Source organism: Lepidochelys olivacea, assembly GCF_965140295.1.
Source record: "Lepidochelys olivacea isolate rLepOli2 genome assembly, chromosome: 26".
Lineage (NCBI taxonomy): Eukaryota > Metazoa > Chordata > Testudines > Cheloniidae > Lepidochelys > Lepidochelys olivacea.
This window is the reverse complement of record NC_140436.1, coordinates 1,343,451-1,367,050: the sequence shown is the minus strand read 5'-3', so window position 1 is coordinate 1,367,050 and position 23,600 is coordinate 1,343,451. Positions and strand designations below refer to the sequence as shown.

The following is a 23,600-nucleotide window of genomic DNA, read 5'->3' as shown; positions in this document are numbered from 1 at the left end:
CCCTTCATGTTAGTCCCCCAGGGGATCCTACCCATCCGTTCCCTGAGGGAGTCGAAGTCTGCTTTCCTGAAGTCCAGGGTCCGTATCCTGCTGCTTACCTTTCTTCCCTGTGTCAGGATCCTGAACTCAAGCAACTCATGGTCACTGCCTCCCAGATTCCCATCCACTTTTGCTTCCCCCACTAATTCTTCCCGGTTTGTGAGCAGTAGGTCAAGAAAAGCTCCCCCCCCCAGTTGGCTCCTCTAGCACTTGCACCAGGAAATTGTCCCCTACGCTTTCCAAAAACTTCCTGGATTGTCTGTGCACCGCTGTATTGCTCTCCCAGCAGATATCAGGAAAATTAAAGTCACCCATGAGAACCAGGGCGTGCGATCTAGTAGCTTCTGCGAGTTGCCGGAAGAAAGCCTCATCCACCTCATCCCCCTGGTCCGGTGGTCTATAGCAGACTTCCACCACTATATCACTCCTCTTGCTCACACTTCTAAACTTAATCCAGAGACACTCAGGTTTTCCTGCAGTTTCGTACCGGAGCTCTGAGCAGTCATACTGCTCCCTTACATACAGTGCAACTCCCCCACCTTTTCTGTCCTGCCTGTCCTTCCTGAACAGTTTATAACCATCCATGACCGTACTCCAGTCATGTGAGTTATCCCACCAAGTCTCTGTTATTCCAATCACGTCATAATTCCTTGACATCACCAGGACCTCCTGTTCTCCCTGCTTGTTTCCAAGGCTTTGTGCATTCGTATATAAGCACTTGAGAGAACCTGCTGATCGCCCCTCATTCTCAGTATGAGGCAGGAGCCCTCCCCTCACAGACATTCCTGCCTGTGCTTCCTCCCGGTATCCCGCTTTCCCACTTACCTCAGGGCTTTGGTCTCCTTGCCCCGGTGAACCTAGTTTAAAGCCTCCTCATTAAGTTAGCCAGCCTGCTCGCAAAGATGCTCTTCCCTCTATTTGTAAGATGGAGCCCGTCTCTGCCCAGCACTCCTCCTTCATGGAACACCATCCATGAAGAACTGTCAATAATGAGGCAGAAGTATTCAATAAATATTTTTCTGGATTTGGGAAAAAGCTAGATGGTGCAGGTATATCATAATTATGAAATATTTTCTAATCCAACAGTAATGAGGATGTCAAACCGCTGTTACTAAAATTAGACATTTTAAAAATCAGCAGGTCCATATAATGTGCATCCAACAGTTTTAAAAGAACTAGTCAAGGACCTCTCTGAACAATTAATATTGATTTTTTTCAGTAATTCTTGGAACACTGGGGAAGTTCCAGAGGACTGAAAGAAAGCTAATGTTGTGCCAATATTTAAAAAGGGTAAATGGGACAACCCAGGTAATTATAAGTCTGTCAGCCTGATATTGATCCCACGGAAAATAATGGAAGTGCTGACACAGGACTCTATTAATAAAGAATTAAAGGAAAGTAATAATTAATGCCAATCAATGTAGATCTGTGGAAAATAGGTCTTGTAATCTCATCAAAAAAGACAGTTTAAGGCTGGATGATAAAGGTAACAGTATTGATATAATAGACTTCTGCAAGGCATTTGGCTTAGTACTGCACTATACTTTAAGAAACTATATGATACACAATCAAGATGGCACACTTTAAATGGATTAAAAACTGGCTACCTGATAGATCTCAATGTAACTGTATACAGCAAATCATCAGTCAGCAGGTGTGTTTCTAATGGAGTCCTGCAGGGATCAGTTCTTGACTCTAAGCTATTTATCTTTTTTGGCAATTGACCTGGAAGTAAACAAGAGCACTACTGATAAAGTTTGCAGATGATAAAGATTGGAGGAGTGGTAAATAATGAGTAGGACAGGTCACTGATACAGGGAAAACTAGATCACATGGTAAGCTTGGCCCAAGCAACCAATATGCATTTTAATAATGCCAAATGTAAATGTATATATCTAGAATAAAAGAATGTAGGCCATACTTACAGGACAGGGGACTCTATCTTGGGAAGTGACAAGTCTGAAAAAGACTTGGGGGCCATGTTGAAAAATCAGCTGAACATATGCTCCCAGGGCAACGCTGAGGCCAAAAGGGCGAATGCCATCCCTTGGATGTATAGACGGGAATCTGGAGTAGGAATACCACTGTATTTAGTACTAGTGTGACTGCTAATGGAATACTGTATCTAGTCTGGTGCTCACAATTCAAGAAGGATGTTGATAAATTGAAGAAGGTTCAGATGAGAGCCACTGACTTGAGTCACTGGGAATTGGGTAAATCACTTGGCTCTCTCCTGCCTTGAATAAAAACCGGGAACTATGCTGCAAAATCTCAGGCTCTGTTGGTTTTACAGCATAGTTCCTGGTTTTTATTCAAGGCAGAAGAGAGCCAAGTGATTTACCCAACTCCCAGAGACTCAAGGCAGTAGCTCTGCAAGAATGAGACTTCAGGATCCTATGATCAAATCACATCTCACACAGCCTCCAGGGAGCTTCCTGACACAATGGGGTAGTGCAGTGCACAATTAAGTCGTAACTGCTTCTCTGAGGCCGCTGTTAGCCTAAAGTATGCACACCTGGTACCGGCACTCCGCTCACTAGGGGGTTACAACCCACACATGTTCCCAGTACCACTCCAGTCATAACAAGGAGACTGGTGGCGACTTAAAGACTAACAGATTTATTTGGGCATAAGCTTTTGTGGGTAAAAACCCACTTCTTCAGATGCATGGAGTGAAAATTACAGATGCAGGCATTATTATACTGGCACATGACCATGTCCAGTCAGAGACTTTCAGCCAGGGGTCTCAAAGCATTTTACAGACATTGCTCACTGAGGTAACAACCCCTGGGCGAGGTGGGCGCTGGGTCATTGCCCACAGGGCAGGACAGGCCTGGAGCACAGGACTCCTACGCTGACCTTGCAGGGACCAGCACGAGCTTAGGCCATGTCTGCGCTGCATCCACTGCGGTTATTACATCGCTTGTGTGTGTGTGCCCAGGCTTGGCTCCCCACGTGGACCTCACCAGTGCGTGTCTCCATAGAACTGTCAGCCTGGGACCTGGCTCCTGAAAGCCGCTAACAGGCGATGTAAGTAACAGGGCGTCTACAGTAACACTGCCCCGACCTAAGGACATCCCCCGTGACTCCCCCCCGCTGGGGCCCGTGCGGTTACTAATGGGCCCGGAGACGCGCTGATGTGGGTGGGAGCCCAGCGAGGGCTAACGGAGCAGCCTGGCCGGGGCCTTAGCTCCCGGAGCCGCTCCCCCGAGGCAGGAGCCCGCAAGCCCGGACGGGGACGGGGGGACCCCTGCCAGGGGCGGGTGCTGAGAGCCCTGGCGCCGCCTGTAACCGGGAACCCCTGCCCGGGAGGGGGGCAGGAGCGCCCCGACCGCCAGCCGCTCTGCCGCGGGGCTGATGGCCAAGGCTCGCCCGGGCCCAGCCGCGCTGGGGAAGGTGCCCAGTCCGGGCCGGCGGCAGGAGCCCGCCCGCTGGGCTTGGCCGGGGCCGCGCCTGGGGCTCCTCCCCGACGGGAGGCGCTGCCGACCGGGCAGCCCTTAAAGGGAGCCGGGCCGCGCCAGGCGGCGGGACAGCCTTGGGGCAGCCCCCAGCCCGGGTGCGCCTCTCCCCGGTGCAGCCATGGGGCCGCCCCCCTGTGGGCTCCGCTGGCCCTTGCTGCTGCTCGCCGCCCCCCTGGGGGAGCCGCGGTCGCCCCCGGCGGTGCCCTGCCCGGCGGTGTGTGAGCCGGCGCGCTGCCGCCCGCGGGCCCCCCAGCCCTGCCTGGCCGCCGGGGGGCTGCTCCAGCCCGACCGCTGCGGCTGCTGCTGGCTCTGCGCCCTGCTCCTTGCGCCCCCCAGATGCCTGCCCCCGAGCACAGGGGCGGCTGCGGGGAGTTGGGTCAGGGAAACGCCGAGTCCGGCCAGCTGCCGTAACCAGTCAGCTCCTTCCTCCGCTACCTAGCCTGTTATCTTACCAGCAAACCTGCCCCCCATCCAAGCAGCCAGCCCGTCCTATCAAACGCAGCGTCCATCTGCCTGCCCCCTTCTCCTGCTCACTCTCTTCCTCTCCTTGGTCTTGCTCTCTATTGCCACCTGACTCTTCTCATCCCTTCTCCTTGCTTTCTCTCCTGCACTCGCTGTCTGCTAGGTGCCTTCTCCCTCCTTTCTTCCCAGAGTTCAATACCTGTCACTTTCTCGGTTTTAATCTCGTCTAGTCTCTTCCTTCTCTGTGAGATCAGGTTTGTTTTTCATTTCCCTTTGTTCCTGGGTGAGGCAGGGATCATGCAGCTACTTTTGGAATGACTGAATGAATGCAGTTTCACAGAGGGTGTGTAAATGCTATTTCTCCCTAAGGTTGTAACTGGCCAAGTCCAGAGCGAAGGATTCAGCCAGGTGCAGGACCAGAGGCTTGACTTTATCAGCACGGGGTTTTGAGCTCAGCGGCAGGGTTATCCAAAGGGTGTTTTTGTTTTTCTTTTTTCTTTTCTTTTCTTTTCCTCCAGGACTAGTCTACATTTGGATACTTAATGAAACAGCTATTCTGGAATAAGTGTGTCCAAATGGGAACTTATACTGAAATAGCTATTATGGAACAAAGTTCCAAGGGTAGACACTTTTAGGTTTAACCGTATGAGAGACTACCTATTTAATCTGTAAATGCAGGATTTGGAGAGTTAAAAGCCTAACACGATGGTGCTGATTAAACTAGTGGGATGGAAAACCGTTTTCTATGTCTTTGGCAATGAGTTCTTGCATGGCAAATAAGGAAAGCCAAGTTTTAATTGAATTCTTTGGGGTCTAGTCTCTCTCGGTATACATGTTTTGCTCCACTTCTCCCTGAAGATTAAGATGCTGTGTGGGAGGAATCCAGATTGCATCTCCCAGAGCCTGAAGGTGGGCCAGTTCAACTAAACAGTTATTCTACTTCAATAGTGCATTGAATGGAATCCAGTCGGTAGGATCCCTCTATGCTTCACTGCCAGCTATGACTTAATATTAAAATAAATATAGTGGAAGTGAGTAACTGAATGCTGTATTCTCCATATATGATCCATCTAATAATAACACCGGATACTTCCACCCACTGCCTCAGGGGAAGGTGAAAAATCCCTAGGGTCTTTGCCAGCATTCCCTTGAGAGGGAAAATTCCATCCAGACCTCAAACATAATGACCAGTACAACCACATGCCTGGGGAAAAAACCACACCCTTGGCATGTTAGCCTGTCTATGCTACAAACTTCTGCTTATGTCCAAGTAATTGTCTACCTGATTTATTTTCTGCTATTCAGAATATTTCCGTATTTAACAAGATCAACCCTATATAAAAATCATGAAGCAGATCTTCCTTAAGAAGGTGCAGAGAACTAGTCACAGACTAAGCAGATAGAGCAGTGATCTGTGCAGCTAAGGTGTCTGTTCTAGCACAAAAAGGTCCATGGGGAACAAGCCGATAAACACTGGTCAGTGGCTGGGAATAAAGGACTAATACGGGGCAGAATATTGAAGGGTGAGGAGAGTGGGTGGTCTTGGTGATCAGATGGTTCCCAAAAGCCTTTGTGCATGAGATACAACCTGTGAACTTGTTGTTGTTGAATATTAAAATTGTGATTGTGCCCAAAGCCCCAGTCGAGATCTAGAGCCATTTTGCTAGGTAAATGAAGACAAAGTCTCTCTTAAAGAGCTTGCAGTCTGATCTCTAGTTCTGTTTGAAAGTGAGCAGATGGTGATTTATATGGTGAGAGTTTGAGAAGCAAGTCAGTGGCTGCTCCTTACTGTAATGATCTCCATGTGTAGTGGAAAATGATAAACAGGAATTAAAACCTTTGCCCCTAGGCTCCTTCCATCCTGACAGCCTGAGGTACACGTTTAATTTTATTGCTGATGTTGTGGAGAAGATTGCTCCAGCTGTTGTCCATCTTGAGCTTTTTCGCAGGTATGGATGCCAAATTAAGGCTGTTGGTTTTAAACTGTTTCCTAATGAATTTGCTGGTAGAGGTGGTTGGGAGCCCTTTTTGCAAATATCTCTGAACTATGGTATAAGCAAGCTCTTATTCATGAACATTTGAAAAAATAGACCACTGTGTGGAGGAAGAAATCCATAAAATTGTCTTCCTCTGGATGTGCCTGAGATTGGCACAGGGAACTCCCATCAGGATTAATTATAGTTAGGTATGTAAACACCATTTAAACTGAGAGGGGAGTAGACTGTCCTGGGCTGTTGCTGTGGACAGTAAAACAATCCTATAGAAATGTCACCGGAGAGGCTTAAAATGCAAGATCAGAAAGCCTGATGCTTGTAAGCAATGCCATTTTGTTTACTATTTGATTAATAGGGATGCTCCTGTCAAATCTGGCCCAAAAGTTAGGTTTTATATAAACAAGCACTTGTGAAACCTAAAACAAATATAAATGTTTCTGAGTAGCAGCTGTGTTAGTCTGTATTCGCAAAAAGAAAAGGAGTACTTGTGGCACCTTAGAGACGAACAAATTTATTTGAGCATAAGCTTTCATGAGCTACAGCTCACTTCATCGGATGCGTCGAAAGCTTATGCTCAAATAAATTTGCTAATGTCTAAGGTGCCACAAGTACTCCTTTTCTTTTTATAAATGTTTTTATGACTTTAAGAAAAAAACCGAAACCCAAAGATTCCCCTGCAGCATCTCCAGTCCAACTTTTGCAGCACTGGGTCACAGCATGAGAACCAGAAAGTAAAATTGATTAGAAATGGACTTTTAAAAAGTGTTGTCGATCAGTTTCATTGACCAAGCTGAGGGTGATGGAAAAAACTATAAAGAAATACACATTATTTTAAAACTTTCCATTTTAGTAATCTAATATAGTTTTAGTGACACAGAATTTTTGCTCCCCCAGGGTCCTGGTTGAACAAGGGACATTCATGTTGGCAACCTGTGCTGTAGCTTTTAAAATATTCCCAGTACTGTTCCTTCTTTTTTTTTTTTTTTAAAAAAAGGGGGGGGGAGGATTAGGATGAAGATTAACATTCTGCTACTATTGTGAGGCTTATATCAGAAAGCACACCTCTTCAGTGTGAAACTTGGTACAAACTCACTTACAGCAACAACATAACTCGTTCATTGCACAGGGTGTCCTACTCAAGCCAAGAAGTTCTTGTGTCCAGTGGCTCCGGATTCATAGTGTCAGAGGAAGGACTGATTGTCACCAATGCGCACGTCCTCACCAATAAGCAGAGAATCAGAGTGGAGCTCAAGAGCGGGGAGCAGTACGAAGCTAAAGTCAAAGACGTCGACCACAAGTTGGACATAGCCCTCATCAAAATATATCCTGATGTGAGTATGACAGCTCTCTGGAGAGGACCATCAGGCAGGGAAGCAGAAAATAAACTCGGGTGTAAACTCAAAACAGGTGTATTTATGTGTTCGGTATGTAGTGGTCTTTTCTCCATAAGACTGATAGTGGTATTGGAAAAAGCATAGTTATAACCTTTCTGGGCACAGGGTTTAGGAGCTGCCCCAACGCAGAGAGGTTGGTCTTGCCCAGTTCGAGTACATGCCTTATTTCTCTGTTTACAAGTGGCTCTCATTTAGTAGCTGCAGGAAGATACTGTTGTTTTTTTTCCCAAATAACTTTTAGTTACACTAATAAAAGAATTAGTTCTACTCCAAATAGGTATTTAAAAACAACAACAACAACAAAACACTCCAAACCTTCCACCTGCTTGGAGTAAACTTTCATTTTGCTGCCCAGTTGGTATTTCTGTATGAGCTGTGTGTCTGTAAGGGATTCTGTGTCTCTCTGTGGGAATTAGTTGGGGGTGTTTTGTTTGTTCTTTACTTAAAAGGAAAAAAAATAGGAACCATCTTCTTTGCAAAGCCACAGGGGGGAAGTAAATCTACCCCAAGGAATTGTTCATGTTCTTTTCATAAGAGAACTATCTTTGGAGCTGTATTTAAAAATTCCTGATCCCGAATTGTTGGCTGGTTTGAGTCATTGTGACCTTGATTGTTTTAAGCTGAATGCCCCTTTGAATTGAAAGGAGAGTCAATATGGCCACAGCATGTCACACTGAAATACTGGTAAAGTGAAGAAGAGAGGTGATGCATGCAGTGCAATGATTTACAGCCATCCCATTAATGACAGCAGGGCAGAGTTTCTTTCCAAACTGTGAAAAGAAGAGAATGGCTAATATTTCTGGCAGGGCCATGGGAGGCAGTACACAGGTCTTACTAGAAAGAACAGGGGTACTTGTGGCATCTTAGAGACTAACCAATTTATTTGAGCATAAGCTTTCATGAGCTACAGCATCCGATGAAGTGAGCTGTAGCTCACGAAAGCTTATGCTCAAATAAATTGGTTAGTCTCTAAGGTGCCACAAGTACTCCTTTTCTTTTTTCAACCAAATACTTGCCTTCTCACTAATAACATGGAAATACTCCTAGCACACGTACCTATAGGACAGCACGGATCAGAGGCAGGTCTACTCAATTCGCAAGTACAAACATAGGTTTAGATGGGTAAAAAGACATTCTGTGGACAATTTCCAAAAAATTGTGACCCTCAATGGGTCCAATCCCATTGCTCCATTTCCTCCATTAGGCCCCACCTCACATATTTTGCTAGCGGGAAGTCTTTGAAAGAATTTCCTAATGCTCCCTAGGTGAGAGTGACAGATTCCCTGCATCCGATGAAGTGAGCTGTAGCTCACGAAAGCTTATGCTCAAATAAATTTGTTAGTCTCTAAGGTGCCATAAGTCCTCCTTTTCTTTTAGCGAATACAGACTAACACGGCTGTTAGATTTCAACCGAATAGGTTTCAGAGTTTCTTTTGACATCCTGGTATCCAATCGCTATTTGCTGCCTCCTATACACTCATGTGCCAGGAGCAATTAGCCCTTAGATAACATGCCCTCAAGGATTCAAAGTATGTGCTGATCTGAATGAACCCTGCCGTATGAAGACCTCTCCTTCATGTCAGCATTCAGTGATTAAACCTAGGAATCCTGAACTTCAGAGTGTTTAATAACACTTGAGTATCTACTCTGTAGGCAGCAGAGCAAACTCCCTCTCCTGGAGCCTGTGGGCTTCTGTACTAGTCTAAGGAATCAGTGTCTAGCAGTAGGTGACCAGTTTCATTGTTCTGCCTCCTCCCCAGACTACCCTCTCTGTACTACTGCTGGGAAGATCCTCTGACCTCCGGCCTGGGGAGTTTGTGGTGGCGCTGGGTAGTCCCTTCTCCTTACAAAACACCGTAACGACAGCAATTGTCAGCAGCACTCAGAGAGGCAGCAAGGAGCTTGGCCTGAAGGACTCTGACATGGCATACATTCAGACAGATGCCACATTGGGTTTCCAAAATTGTATGGAGGGCCGGTTAGGGGAGGCTGTGCTGCCCCAAACAGCCAGGTGTGGCTTGGCCCCTCCACCCCTCCCTGTCCCCTGACTGCCCCTGGAACCCCTGCTCCTGATGGCCCCATCTAACCCCTCCTCTCATTCCTGACTGCCCCCACCCCGGGACCTCTGCCCCAGTTCAACCCCACCTGTTCCCTGCTGTCTGACCACCCCAACCCCTATCCACACCCCTGCCCACCACCCCAAATTCCCCTGCCCTCTATCTAACGCCCCCTGCTGCCTGGAGCACTAGTGGCTGGCATCGCTACAGCTGTGCTGTCCAGAGCACCAGGTCAGGCAGCCGCGCGCTCGGCTGGAGCCAGCCACCCACCGGGCTGCCCAGAGCACCAGGTCAGGCAGCCGCGCGCTCAGCTGGAGCCAGCCACCCACCGCGCTGCCCAGAGCACCAGGACAGGCTGCAGCTCTGCAGCTGCGCGGCCCAGCAAGAGCTTGCAGCCCTGCCGCCCAGAGCCTTGCGCTGGCTGCGGGGGAGGGGGAAACAGAAGGGGAGGGGCTGGGGGCCAGCCCCTAGGGTCAGGAGCCGGGCAGGAGGGTCTTGCGGGCCGTAGTCTGCCCACCTCTGTGCTAACCACAACAGTGGCTTATGGGGGAAAGGAGCATTAGGGAAGTGTTGAGTGTGGCTTTCGCTTCCCTCACTGCCATTAAGTGGAGTCCAGGCCACGCAACTGCTGCAATGCACACAGACTCCATTATCCCCCTAAATGTGTCTTGGAGCTATAGTCTGTGCTTCTCATTGGGGGATGGCTCATGAGTGACTGACATGAATGGGAGTTAGATGCAACCATCTTTGTGCAGCAAATTTGACCAAGGCCCTCCCATAGCCTGTCAGTTCTGTGAGATCTTTTCATCAGTAAAGAGACTCGACCTGCACAATGACCTTGCTAAAGGGTCTGATGCCTTCAGGACTCATTTACCTGTGGATAAGGGGTTATGCTTCCTGGCAAGGATGCCCAGAAGGGCCTTTGGCCTGACTGTTCCTATGTGCAGCTGCCAAGGGGGAGGAGTTTCTTGCAAGAAGGGAAGGCTCATGTTCGTATGCCTTGTAGTTCCTAAACTATTCTGCACCCTTACACACTGGGGTATTTTCTCACTGATGTCTAGAACTCTCCCTAATAATCCCCCAGCAAATTATGGGTATCGGGGTTATTTCAATACAAAAGTGCCTTCCTCAGACTCCAGCAAATTTTGTCAGGGAGTGGTGGCCTTAATGTGACTAATGTCCTCTCCAATTGTGTTCTCTTGCAGTATGGAAATTCAGGTGGGCCCTTGGTGAACTTGGTAAGTTTTCCTCCTCGCTGCCAATCTTTGCCTATTTCTAAAGTTCCTTTCAATTTCCTATTTATTGCCAAGCGTCCTATGTGGGCTTTTATTTTATTTACTGTAGCTGCTAGTAGAATAAAGTAACTTAAATGATGGCATTATTATGTGAAGTAAAGCCCAAAGTCGTTAACCCCATAAAGGCTGAATTCTCTTTTCACTTACAGTTAAACCTGGTCTCACTTTTTTTTTACAAAAAGTTTGGACCAAAAAACCCCTATTCATTTACATCAAAAAGTTCCAAAGAACTTTCTGAATTGTAACTGATAAACTGGAAACCAAAAGATTTTGACTAAAATCTTTGTGAAAAGATTTTTTTTCCACAGAAAATAGACTCTTCTGTGAAAAATCTTTGTTTCATTGAAAATCCAATTTTCTGTTTTGAAGAACAGTTTCAACAGAAAACTTTCCACCAGCCCTACCTACAGTGTCATAAATCAGGAATAGCTCCATTTAATCTAGTGGGATTACGTGGCAAGCAAGAAGAGAATCAGGTTTCCACCTCCCCCCGCCCATTCTAATTTAAATTCCCCTTTTGATTCTACATTTATTTAGTGTTGTAGTTTACAGTCTAACACACATGATGCGTCTATTTCACCCTGGAGTTAAGTGAACTGAACTGAGCTATTGCTATTTGAAATATTGAGAAAGCCCTTGTCTTAATCTGGGAATGCTTTTGAAAATGTAGCTACCCATCACAAACATTATTCTATCCCGGGGAGACTCTCTGCATCTAAACTCAAGGAGCACCTGTGGGAACCGATGGGCAGAAGAGTGTGAGAAAGCAGAATCTGACTACTGTACCTCATTTGTTCCATTGTCACCATCCCCACTACAGAGTGGACACTAAAGAGCTCAGCCCCCAGAAGTGACCATTGTGACAACTTTCAGAGTAGCAGCTGTGTTAGTCTGTATTCGCAAAAAGAAAAGGAGTACTTGTGGCACCTTAGAGACTAACCAATTTATTTGAGCATAAGCTTTCATGAGCTACAGCTCACTTCAACGGATGCATTCAGTGGAAAATACAGTGAGGAGATTTATATACACACAGAACATGAAAAAATGGGGGTTACCATACACACTGTAAGGAGAGTGATCATTTAAGATGAGCTAATACCAGCAGAAGAGCCGGGGGGAGAAGGGGGAGAAAACCTTTTGTAGAGATAATCGAGGTGGGCCATTTCCAGCAGCTGACAAGAACGTCTGAGGAACAGTGTGTGGGGGGGAGGGGGGCGAAATAAACATGGGGCAGTAGTTTTACTTTGTGTAATGACTCATCCACTCCCAGTCTCTTTTCAAGCCTAAGTTAATTGTATCCAGTTTGCAAATTAATTCCAATTCAGCAGTCTCTCATTGGAGTCTGTTTTTGAAGTCTTTTTGTTGTAATATTGTGACTTTTAGGTCTGTAATGGAGTGACCAGAGAGATTGAAGTGTTCTCCGACTGGTTTTTGAATGTTATAATTCTTGACGTCTGATTTGTGTCCATTTATTCTTTTACGTAGAGATGGTCCAGTTTGGCCAATGTACATGGCGGAGGGGCATTGCTGGCACATGATGCATATATCACATTGGTGGATGTGCAGGTGAACGAGCCTCTGATAGCGTGGCTGATGTGATTAGGCCCTGTGATGGTGTCCCCTGAATAAATATGTGGACACAGTTGGCAACGGGCTTTGTTGCAAGGATAGGTGCCTGGGTTAGTGGTTCTGTTGTGTGGTTGCTGGTGAGTATTTGCTTCAGGTTGGGGGGCTGTCTGTAGGCAAGGACTGGCCTGTCTCCCAAGATTTGTGAGAGTGATGGGTCATCCTTCAGGATAGATCCTTGATGATGCGTTGGAGAGGTTTTAGTTGGGGGCTGAAGGTGATGGCTAGTGGCGTTCTGTTATTTTCTTTGTTGGGTCTGTCCTGTAGTAGGTGACTTCCGGGTACTCTTCTGGCTCTGTCAATCTGTTTCTTCACTTCAGCAGGTGGGTACTGTAGTTGTAAGAGTACTTGATAGAGATCTTGTAGGTGTTTGCCTCTGTCTGAGGGGTTGGAGCAAATGCGGTTGTATCATAGAGCTTGGCTGTAGACGATGGATTGTGTGGTGTGGTCTGGATGAAACCTGGAGGCATGTACGTAGGCATAGTGGTCAGTAGGTTTCCCGTATAGGGTGGTGTTTATATGACCATCGTTTATTAGTACCGTAGTGTCCAGGAAGTGGATCTCTTGTGTGGACTGGTCCAGGCTGAGGTTGATTGTGACAACTGCGGCCATGTGCTGAGCTGTTTAGAAAATCTGGCCCTGAATGTGCTTAATACACAGCTGACAGACTGCACCCTCTGAACCATGGCAGCCTTTGTAACTAACACAACCTGCAAACTTTCCGCTTCAAATACCGTCACCTTTCTTGGTGTGTACAAGCAATGGCAGGATGCTGTTGTGGTACTCCACATGCGTTCGGTCCTGCCAGATGCTGAGCACCCACAACTCCCATTAACTGAGTAGAACTTGTCTGTCACTCTGCAGGATGAGATCCTGGGTGCTAATAAGGCAGAAAGAATGGCTCCCCTGTAAACGGCAGGGCGAAGACATGGAAAGGATTAGCACTCCACTGCGTTCTTACTGCAGCCACATGGTTTGCTAGCGTAAGATTCCAGCTAGGCTGCATCAAACACTTTGCTGGGGGTCTGGACTCTGGTTATACCATTCTGAACTTGCTAATACCATGGTTTCCACTTACCCTAACGATCTGTATTCAGACTTCCCAAAGCCCAGTGTTTAGGTGTTCCGGGGTCCTTGGATCTGAGTCTCTCCTCACTTTATTTTCAGGTTGGAGTCTTTATAATTGTACATTTGTATTCACTAATTGGAATTAAATGGTGGGGGAAACGGGGTTAGTTACTCTTCCCTTGCACTTGTGTCACTGTCAGTAGTGTTAACAAACTCAGCAGTGTAGATAGCTTTACTCTGGTCCCTTTATATGTCCCTATGGTCATATGATCAACTAATTTTCCAATGCCATTCTGGCCAGCACTGAGTCAATTTTGCTGTGAAAGTGTTTGCCACCCCTGTAGCATGGTGCATTGTTGGCTCTTGCAAACCTTGCACCAAAAGTGTCCCAGTAAGAGGTGTTGTATAAGCCAGGCCTGGTTACTCTTGCTACGTTCTCTGTAACAGGATGGTGAAGTTGTAGGGATAAATACACTGAAGGTAATGGCTTGCATTTCCTTTGCAATCCCCTCTGACCGAGTCCGTCAGTTCCTAGAAGAATCTCACGACCAGCAGATGAAAGGTAGGAGTGTTGTGTTCAGCAGATGATGAGACCTTTTGTGATGCTGTCTAATCTCCTTGGGAATGGAGACCTTGGAATAAAAGCACTCGGGTCACTGTTCACAAACCTGCTAACTTACGATCAGAGTCTGGGGTGGAGTGACGGGATAGCATGCTGTGCTGCCACCGTGGAGCTGAGCTCCCAGCTCAGCTTGGTAATTGACACAACGTACTGAGGGGTGTTTGGATACCTCCCTTCTATACAGTGCTCCCAGGCTGCTTAGACATCATGCTGTGCCCTACAGGTGGAGGCAGGGAGGGAACCCCTCTCTTCACAGGTTTCAGAGTAACAGCCGTGTTAGTCTGTATTCGCAAAAAGAAAAGGAGGACTTGTGGCACCTTAGAGACTAACCAATTTATTAGAGCATAAGCTTTCGTGAGCTACAGCTCACTTCCTCAGATGCATATCAGTCTGTATTCAGCATTGGGAATGGTAAGGAGGAGGCAGCTGCATTAGGGGAATGAAGGAGAGGGGGCTAAGTGAGGACTCTTTCTGGAGAGATCGCCGTGCGGGACATCTGTGGGAAATGGGAATAAAGGTAAAATTGCAACCCCCTACTGCCTGTTGGGTACTCTCTGTGCTGCAGTGAGATATGATGCTCTCTTAGTGGCTGGTGTTTAACCTGGCCCTCATTCTAGTAGAATTAGGCACCTTTTGCACGCTGAATTCTGCAGGTTCCTCACAAGCATGTTAGTTTAGAGTCACCCGACCAAGCCACTCCCTCCACTTATGCTCTGTGCCTCTGTCCCATTCTTGAGGAGTTTCCATCTCATGTAACATGCAAAGAGCAACCTCACTTGCTAGTTCTAGGATTTATATTTTTTTATTAGCTCATTGACTCATCTACATGGATAAAATTTCTCACTGTGTGAGTGTATGAGTGAGTCACAGCTGGAACTGCCAGAAACCTCCTTCCATCAGTCCATTCACAGGTGGACAGTGACAGCCTTCACAGAGACTTGTAAAGAGATGTCAGAATCCCGCTCTCTGTCCCTATAAGCAGCCTCTACTACTGTGCATCTCCTGTGACCGACACATATGTGCATGTCCAGTCACAGCCCTGTTCCCGAGGCCCGTCAGGGTGAGGTTTGCTGTTGAAGGCTCTGATCCAAAGCCCATTGAAGTCCGTGGAAGAACATAGCTGTTCCCCGTTCTCGTGGCGTCAGTGGGCCCATAGTTCCATTTTCTGATGTAAACATTTGAGCAAACTTAAACTATACCATAAATGTGGCTTTTCTATTTAACATTGTGAGAGTAACTTTTAGAAGGATAACAATCACCCCACAGAATTTTAAAATTGGAGCTGTTTTGTCAGCTCCTAAAACCCCCTTTTCCCCTTGGACATTCCAAGCAAATGCCTGATGTTTCTGGAGGTACGGTTGTGCTGTGTCTTACTTGATTTCATGAATGTTGACTCTGTCCTTCTAGGGACGATTCGACCCAAGAAGAAATACATGGGATTCCGAATGCTTCCCCTGACTTTTAAGTAAGCTTTATTTTCTGCACTTGTCACCAGCTTTCATGCAGTCTCTCACACTGTCTATTGTTTGAGGTGGGGGGGTGTTCCCAGCTCGAGGAGACGTACCTGCACCAGCTTTGATTGAGCCAACATAATAAAAACAGAACGTAGCTCTGGTGACACAAGCAGCCGGATGGGTTAACAGCCCTGAGTCTGTGCCTAGCTACTTGGCCAGCTACATTCTAGGGGCGGCTAGCCCCTCCCACTGCTCACGCCACCATAGCTAGACGCTATTGTGCTAGCTCAATCAAAACTAGTGCAGGTGTGTCATCCCGCCACCCCGCCCCCCAGCCCAAAGACATAGCCTCACTATAAGGACAGAGGGCTCAAGACAGCCTAGCAGATAGTCAATAAGTAGTTCAGCCATAACTCTCTTCCTGGGAGCTGGAGAGATTCTGGTGCATTTATAGAACTTCCTCTAACAGAGTGGAATTTGCTCCAATGCAGTGCTATGCAGGTAGGCTAAGCCAACACCTCATCTATTTATAATAGAACAGATATAATTGCTTTGTGTGTATGTATATGTATTGATTGAGCCACACCCTCAGTCACTTAGTTGGCAAGCTTTTGGGGGCAGGCACTGTTCTCACAGGCATCTGTACAATGCCAAAGATGAGGTCATGATCTAGATTGGAGCCTCTGAGTTCTGCAGCAGTATTAATAATAATGGCGATTATGCAGGTGACAAGGGAATCCAGAGGGATACCGGGGTCCTAAGGAACTTTCAAACGTCAGCAAGAAATAGTAGCATGATATTCAGTTTAGAAAACTGCAAACATACCTCTGAGGGGAAAGTGACACCAAATAATAAGTTTCATAGAATATCAGGATTGGAAGGGACCTCAGGAGGTCATCTAGTCCAACCCCCTGCTCAAAGCAGGACCAATCCCCAACTAAATCATCCCAGCCAGGACTTTATCAAGCCTGACCTTAAAAACGTCTAAGGAAGGAGATTCCACCACCTCCTTAGGTAACGCATTCCAGTGTTTCACCACCCTCCTAGTGAAAAGGTTTTTCCTAATATCCAACCTAAATCTCCCCCACTGCAACTTGAGACCATTATTCCTTGTTCTGTCATCTGCTACCACTGAGAACAGTCTAGAGCCATCCTCTTTGGAACCACCTCTCAGGTAGTTGAAAGCAGCTATCAAATCCCATCTCATTCTTCTCTTCCGCAGACTAAACAATCCCAGTTCCCTCAGCCTCTCCTCATAACTAATGTGTTCCAGACCCCTAATCATTTTTGTTGCCCTTCGCTGGACTCTCTCCAATTTATCCACATCCTTCTTGTAGTGTGGGGCTCAAAACTGGACACAGTACTCCAGATGAGGCCTAACCAATGTCGAATAGAGGGGAACGATCGTGCCCCTCGATCTGCTCGCTATGTCCCTACTTATACATCCCAAAATGCCATTGGCCTTCTTGGCAACAAGGGCACACTGCTGACTCATATCCAGCTTCTCGTCCACTGTCACCCCTAGGTCCTTTTCCGCAGAACTGCTGCCTAGCCATTCGGTCCCTAGTCTGTAGCTGTGCATTGGATTCTTCCATCCTAAGTGCAGGACTCTGCACTTGTCCTTATTGAACCTCATCAGATTTCTTTTGGCCCAATCCTCTAATTTGTCGAGCCCTTTGTATCCTATCCCTCCCCTCCAGCGTATCTACCTCTCCTCCCAGTTCAGTGTCATCTGCAAACTTGCTGAGGGTGCAATCCACACCATCCTCCAGATCATTAAGGAAGATATTGAACAAAACCGGCCCCAGGACCGACCCTTGAGGCACTCCGCTTGATACCAGCTGCCAACTAGACATGGAGCCATTGATCACTACCCATGGAGCCCTTGCTAAAGTCAAGAAACAATACATCCACTGCTTTCCCTTCATCCACAGAACCAGTAATCTCATCATAGAAGGCGATTAGATTAGTCAGGCATGACCTTCCCTTCGTGAATCCATGCTGACTGTTCCTGATCACTTTCCTCTCCTCTAAGTGCTTCAGAATGGATTCCTTGAGGACCTGCTCCATGATTTTTCCAGGGACTGAGGTGAGGCTGACTGGCCTGTAGTTCCCAGAATCCTCCTTCTTCCCTTTTTTAAAGATGGGCACTACATTAGCCTTTTTCCAGTCGTCCGGGACTTCCCCCAATCGCCATGAATTTTCAAAGATAATGGCCAATGGCTCTGCAGTCACATCCGCCAACTCCTTTAGTACTCTTGGATGCAGCTCATCCAGCCCCATGGACTTGTGCTCGTCCAGCATTTCTAAATAGTCCCGAACCACTTCTTTCTCCACAGAGGGCTGGCCATCTCTTCCCCATGCTGTGCTGGTTGTTATTAAAACAACTTTAAAAATAGTATGTCTGAAAGGGGTTAAAAAAACTGTTTCGAGCATAAGAATCCAGTTGTTATTGTGAATGTTTGTTTGTATTTAGGACTTTGCATTGAGACTTGCTGACAGCAAGCCATTGCGTCAATTAATTATGCTTTCAAAAAACATCCCTGAATGTTGACAGCCTTGCTGTAGGATGAATTTTTTTAAGTGTCTGCATTTCTGGACAAACAGGAATGTTTGTGCATTTATAGCTATGCCAGTTTAAAATCTGTTGGGTCGTCTTGTCCCAATACCAGGAGAGAATAAGATCCATTTCTGAATTGGCAATATTAAAAAAGACACTGTTTTTCCTCGGCCTTCTGCGAGCTAATGGATTAGGCAGTAATGGGCTGATTAGTATTTCACTTGAAGAGTTTTACCACCATGATTTCTTTTCTCAGTCTCATCCGTGAACTTTAAATCTATGATAAAGATTTCCCGGACCTGAACTCCGGAGTCTATGTTTTTGAAGTGATTCAAGGAACTGCTGCTGCAAGGTAAGAACCTAAAGATGAAGGCTGCACCGTCTGCCTCTTCATGGGCATTGCAGGGGCCTCTCAAATGCTCCTGTTGCAGTGTTCATGTAAGAGATCTATACAACCTTCTTTAATGCTATGGTCTCTAAATGGAGGCTGATATTTTGCTCACTCACACAGTCCACACCAGGATGGCTTTCTGTGAGGGGCCATCACAAGTACAAGATCAGTTCAAGTCAGAATCCATTTCTCCTTCCCCCCTCTCCTTGTTCTAAAAATACCTAGAGCATTTTCAAATCTGAAAGACCAAATGATTTTGGTGTGTTTGGGATGAAAGGTCCTGTTGTGCTTTCTGTACTTGGGCAAAATTCTGGCTGTTGTCTATGGGAGACTTGCCTGAGTAGAGGATTGTGCCTTAAATCAGGACAGATTTATCAAATGTATTGGTTTTTTGTATTTTTGTTAGAAATACTGAGACTTGTATAACGTGTTCTTGAGTAGAAAAGGGTTGAATTTATATAGTTTAACTCTTCATAGCTTTTTTCATCCTTATAATCTCCAGCAGACTGAGGGTGGTGCTCACTAGCAGTAAGTCATAAAACAAACACGTTGGAGCTATAATTATATATTGTATGTATACATGTATACCCTGACTACAGAATGCTGCCAGCGTTCAGGGCATTGCTGAGACCAGAAGAGTAGAATCATATAAATTCATAGATTCTAAGGCCAGATGGGACCATTATGATAATCTAGTCTGATTTCCTGTATAACCCAGGCCAGGGAACTTCCCCAAAATAATTCCTAGAGCAGATCATTTATAAAAACTTACAGACTTGATTTAAAAGTTGCCAGTGATGGAAGATCTACCATGACCTTTTGTAAACTGTTCCAATGGTTAATTACTCTCACCATTCATGCCTTATTTCCAGTCTTAAGTGTCTAGATGTCAAGGCTAGTAGATTCTGTTGTACTTTAAACCAGAAATGCAGAATGACTTCCAAAGTTTCAGTTCAAGAAGAATTGCTAAGGGAGTGCTGAATCAGTCACATGCAGACTGATACCATATACAATGGGGAGAAAAAACACATGAATGCTACTGCTTTCCTCTTTGGGCACGTCTACACTGCAATTGGGAGGTGTGATTACAACATGTGTCGGCACACCTGTGTTAGCTTTGATCTAGAATACGAGTAACAATAGCAGTGTAGTTGCCCAGCTCCAACTAGCCTGAGAACAACCTGCCCCAGGACCCTGGATATGTATTGAGAAGCTAGCCTCTGTGGCTGCCTTTACTGCCATGGCCACATTGTTGCTGTTACTCAAACTGGCTTTGATCTAGCTAAATGAAAGCCAGCATGGTATGCATATTTGCTGCAATCATACCTCTGACTGTAGAACAGGTATAGTCTGTGAAGGTAAGTGAGAGAGGTGAGTCTGCACCACATGCCAGAAATCCCAGTGAAATCCATGGGAGTCTCATATAAGGCAGGCTTGCAAGATCAGGTTTTCTGTTCGCAGCAGCTATAGCCTGAATGTGGGCAGGTGTTAGAGCTGTGTGCATAGGTCCATCTGCATTATCAATATCCTAGTTTTTTGGCTTGCAACATGATTTACTTCAGTACAAGTCTTTGGTGAGTCCAGTTGTTCCACTGGACTAAACCGTGTGGTGGTTTTATGATGTGAACATCTACCCTACCACCAGGGGACTAGTTCAAGACTGCCAAGCTCAGATCACCTATGACCTAAATGAGATTTGAACCCACTTCCCCAGAAATATTAAGTTAGTACAGGAAACCACAGGATTTAAATATGATGGGCAAAATTCTAGGCTGATTAAGATTCCATGTGTATTCCCATTTAAGTCAACAGTAGTAGCTAATGCAGAATTTAGCCTGCTAAACAATAAGGTCTGCAATTTGGAACTCTTCCAAGGTTTGTAGTGTTTTATTTCACATTAAAAATTGCTGAACTTCTTGCATGTGTATTGATGTCTGACTTTTGGGATCTGTGTGATTTGTACTGTAGTTTCCTTTCCCATTTTTACTTGACTGAGAGTGTTTACAGCATATGTGTCAGAAAGCTTCCCCATTTTGTGTGTATGTCACATTACAATTTTAGTCTTTTCTCTAAGACTATGTTTATATTAGAACAGTGCTGGGGGTGAAGGAAGGGAGAATATTAGACACCAGACCTGTCCCATGCTAAAACTCAAGAGAATAAACCCAGCCATCTGTTGGGGGTGTGTGTGGTTTTTTTGTTTTTGTTTAAGAAGTTCATCCACAGTCCCAGTTTGATAGTGTTTCCTATGCATCCTTCTCCACTTCCCCCTGGTCCTGTGACTCCAGTGAAGGCTGATGCCCAGAGCTAATGAGTCTGACTGTGGAGCTGAGCATTCTACCTCTTCATAAGAAGGCCGAGCTCAAGTGAACCAGCTTTGTTTTCTGACGTCTATCACTGAACTGGGGCATGGGTGGTCCTACAGTGGAGTCATGCTCCATGGTAGACAATTCAGATCACCTATAACTAAAAGGACTGCTCCCCCTCTTGCTTCCCTTTCCAGCAGGTACCTCTTTGGGTGTACACGTCTGTCAAAACTTCCATTAACTTAATTAGTAAAAATTGGAACCTTGGTTAAAATTTCTTGTCCCCCTGCATAGTGGTACTTAATACCACAATGCAGCTCTCTATTGTTTTGAGTCCTGCTGAGTACACTGAATAGGTACCTAGTTAACAACCAACAGCTCTTTGCATGCCTTGTTTCTATGTAGTAGGGCCTTTTCTGAGGGTTGTATTGCATCATATCTAGCAGCTTGGGGCTAGCCCAGTGACTCTAATAAACCCATCCCCAATGTGTATGCTAAAAAGATAAATGATCATTCAAGGAAATATGCTGTAGTTCTGAGACAATAACGCTGACATTTGGATATAGATGGTTAGAAGCTGGGGTGTGAACTATGCAAGCCTGTGAATGCTGCATACACTCTAGAAGGGAGGAATTTTGGAGTCCCTGAGATAAGTGTGGGCAATCTGCACAAGCAAGAATCAGCACATAGCAGATTCTCCTTGCATGGAGAGTTTTCTATTACAGGTGTTTTCTTCTCCCTCTTCTCTTGTATGCAGAAGTTGATGACTGCGTTAGTTACATAGTGATACTGTTTGTGTGTAATTCTAATAACTAGATTATCTGAATTAATTTACAGTGGCTACCTCTAGAGTAGTGGACTGACTTAAGTTGCCCTTGTTGAATTTTAAAGTCCTTAATTATGTAGACACCACCTGTATTCAAGACCTATTTTGAGGCGTATCTTTACACAGACAGCACTGGCCTTTTACATAGATTTCAGCATTGTGATGAAGGCAGGAGGTGATTAGGTTCTGGAGCTTACTCCCTGCTTTATCATCTGATTCAAAGTCCTCTGGTTTCTTTGTTGCAGCTCTGGCATGAGAGATGGTGATGTGATTATCAGCATTAATGGAAAAACAGTCACCTCGACAGAGGATGTAAGTGAAGCTGTTAAAAACAATGATGTTCTTTCAATTGTGGTTCATCGAGGAAATGAAGATGTGATCTTGAATATAATTCCAGATGAAATTGATTAAAGGCTGACTTCCATCAGAAATAGTTTAATTAAACAAAGTCAGACCTGCACTATGTGGCTTAAGACAAAGCTTATGCTGTACGCAGTTTTTTCTAGTATAATGTAGGGAAAACTTTCACAGGTGGTCCAGAAAGCAGTATTTAGACATAAGTAGGATTTTTTTTAAATTCTAAGAGAAAGCAAACTGATTTTTTCCAGTGTATTTTACTTCAAACAATTTTTGAAAGTGACTACTGAAGTATGTTTTTTTTCCCCCCTCCTTTTCCATATTTAAAGCTAGCCAAAAAATACTGGGTTTTAGTCCAGAATGTGGACAAAGCTAACTCTATTGTCTAAACTTGAAATACTATTGAAGTTAAGTGCAGATCGCCTATTACTGAGAATGTGGGGCCTGGTCAAATTCTGGCTGAAGTCAAAGGGACTTGAATGAATTTTGGAGCTTTTGCTGAAAGTTAGCTACCACTTGTTCTAGATCTGCTTTTCTGTAGCATTTTGTGGATATAAAAAACTGACTTTGGAAAAATAGCACTTTCCAGGAGATAAGTTTTCCACATGTATAGTGCATCCATAGCTAAGAGTTTAGCTGTTTCCTTGTTTCTGAAGCTTTAAGACTGAGCTGAAATTTTTAGGTGCTTTAATTTTTTGGGTGCTCAGAAACAGCCTGATTTTCAGAAAGTGCTGGGCACATGCTCCCTGGCAGTCAGGCCCCTTCACTCTCTATCAAAACCACAGGCAGCCTCAAGTTACTGTCACTCTTGGAAACTGTGACCACGCTCCCTTGATAAAGCATGAGGGAAAAATGTTTGACTCCCAAGGTGTGAATGGACGTTTGAAAATATCAGCTACTCTGTGTGAGGTCATAATGGTGGACTATCGTAAAAACACAGATGTGGGAATGCTTTTCAGAGACTGGACCAGTGGTTCCTGTACTACTAAAATGCCCAGATTCCATTTACATACATTCTTTAATGCTACCTCACGTCTCCCTCGCTTGTTTTTGTGTTCTTAGTTTCTGCTGTGGTGGTCCTCCTACCACCCCTGCCTTACCGTTACTCCTCCACCAGTTGTACCCTCCTCCCCATTCCTCCTCAAAATTACACTTGTGGTATATTTGTGTATTACACTGCTGTGAACCTTTAACATACATGTTTTTAACTAAGCATACAGGTTGCTAGAGATACTGCCTTTTAGAACAGAGCTACAGCGGGGAAGATATGTTCTTTTCCACTTGCACTATCTTACAAATATCCTGAAGAGAAACCTGGACTTGGCCCTTAGCTATACTGTCCCTAGTATTCAGAGTAGCAGCCATGTTAGTCTGTATTTGCAAAAAGAAAAGGAGTACTTGTGGCATCTTAGAAACTAACAAATTTATTTGAGCATCAGATAAATAAGCTGTAGCTCACGAAAGCTTATGCTCAAAAAAATGTTAGCCTCTAAGGTGCCACAAATACTCCTTTTCTTTTTGGCCCTAGTATATTCCTCCCCTTCCCCTCCACTCCTGGAAAATAAGTGGAATTCTACAGCTGTCTTCGGAACACACACTTGCCTAGAAAACCTGCTTCAGCTTCCCCGAGAAATCACTGCCAAAAGTTCCTGTTACCACTGCAGTTGGTGAATGTGACCCTAGCCAAA

At 45.4% G+C, this 23,600-nt stretch overlaps 1 protein-coding gene across 1 annotated transcript; it reads left to right on the top strand.

Moving 5' to 3' along the window:
* Nucleotides 1–3,176: 3,176 nt before the first annotated feature.
* On the top strand, nt 3,177–21,966 carry HTRA4 (HtrA serine peptidase 4; the record flags this gene model as incomplete). The annotated part of the gene is given in 10 exon segments (XM_084614976.1): nt 3,177–3,595; nt 5,831–5,911; nt 7,083–7,287; nt 9,111–9,305; nt 10,613–10,645; nt 13,844–13,958; nt 15,426–15,483; nt 18,289–18,304; nt 18,308–18,384; nt 21,801–21,966. Coding segments are annotated over 10 exon segments (1,365 nt in total).
* Between the last annotated feature and the right edge of the window lie 1,634 nt (nt 21,967–23,600).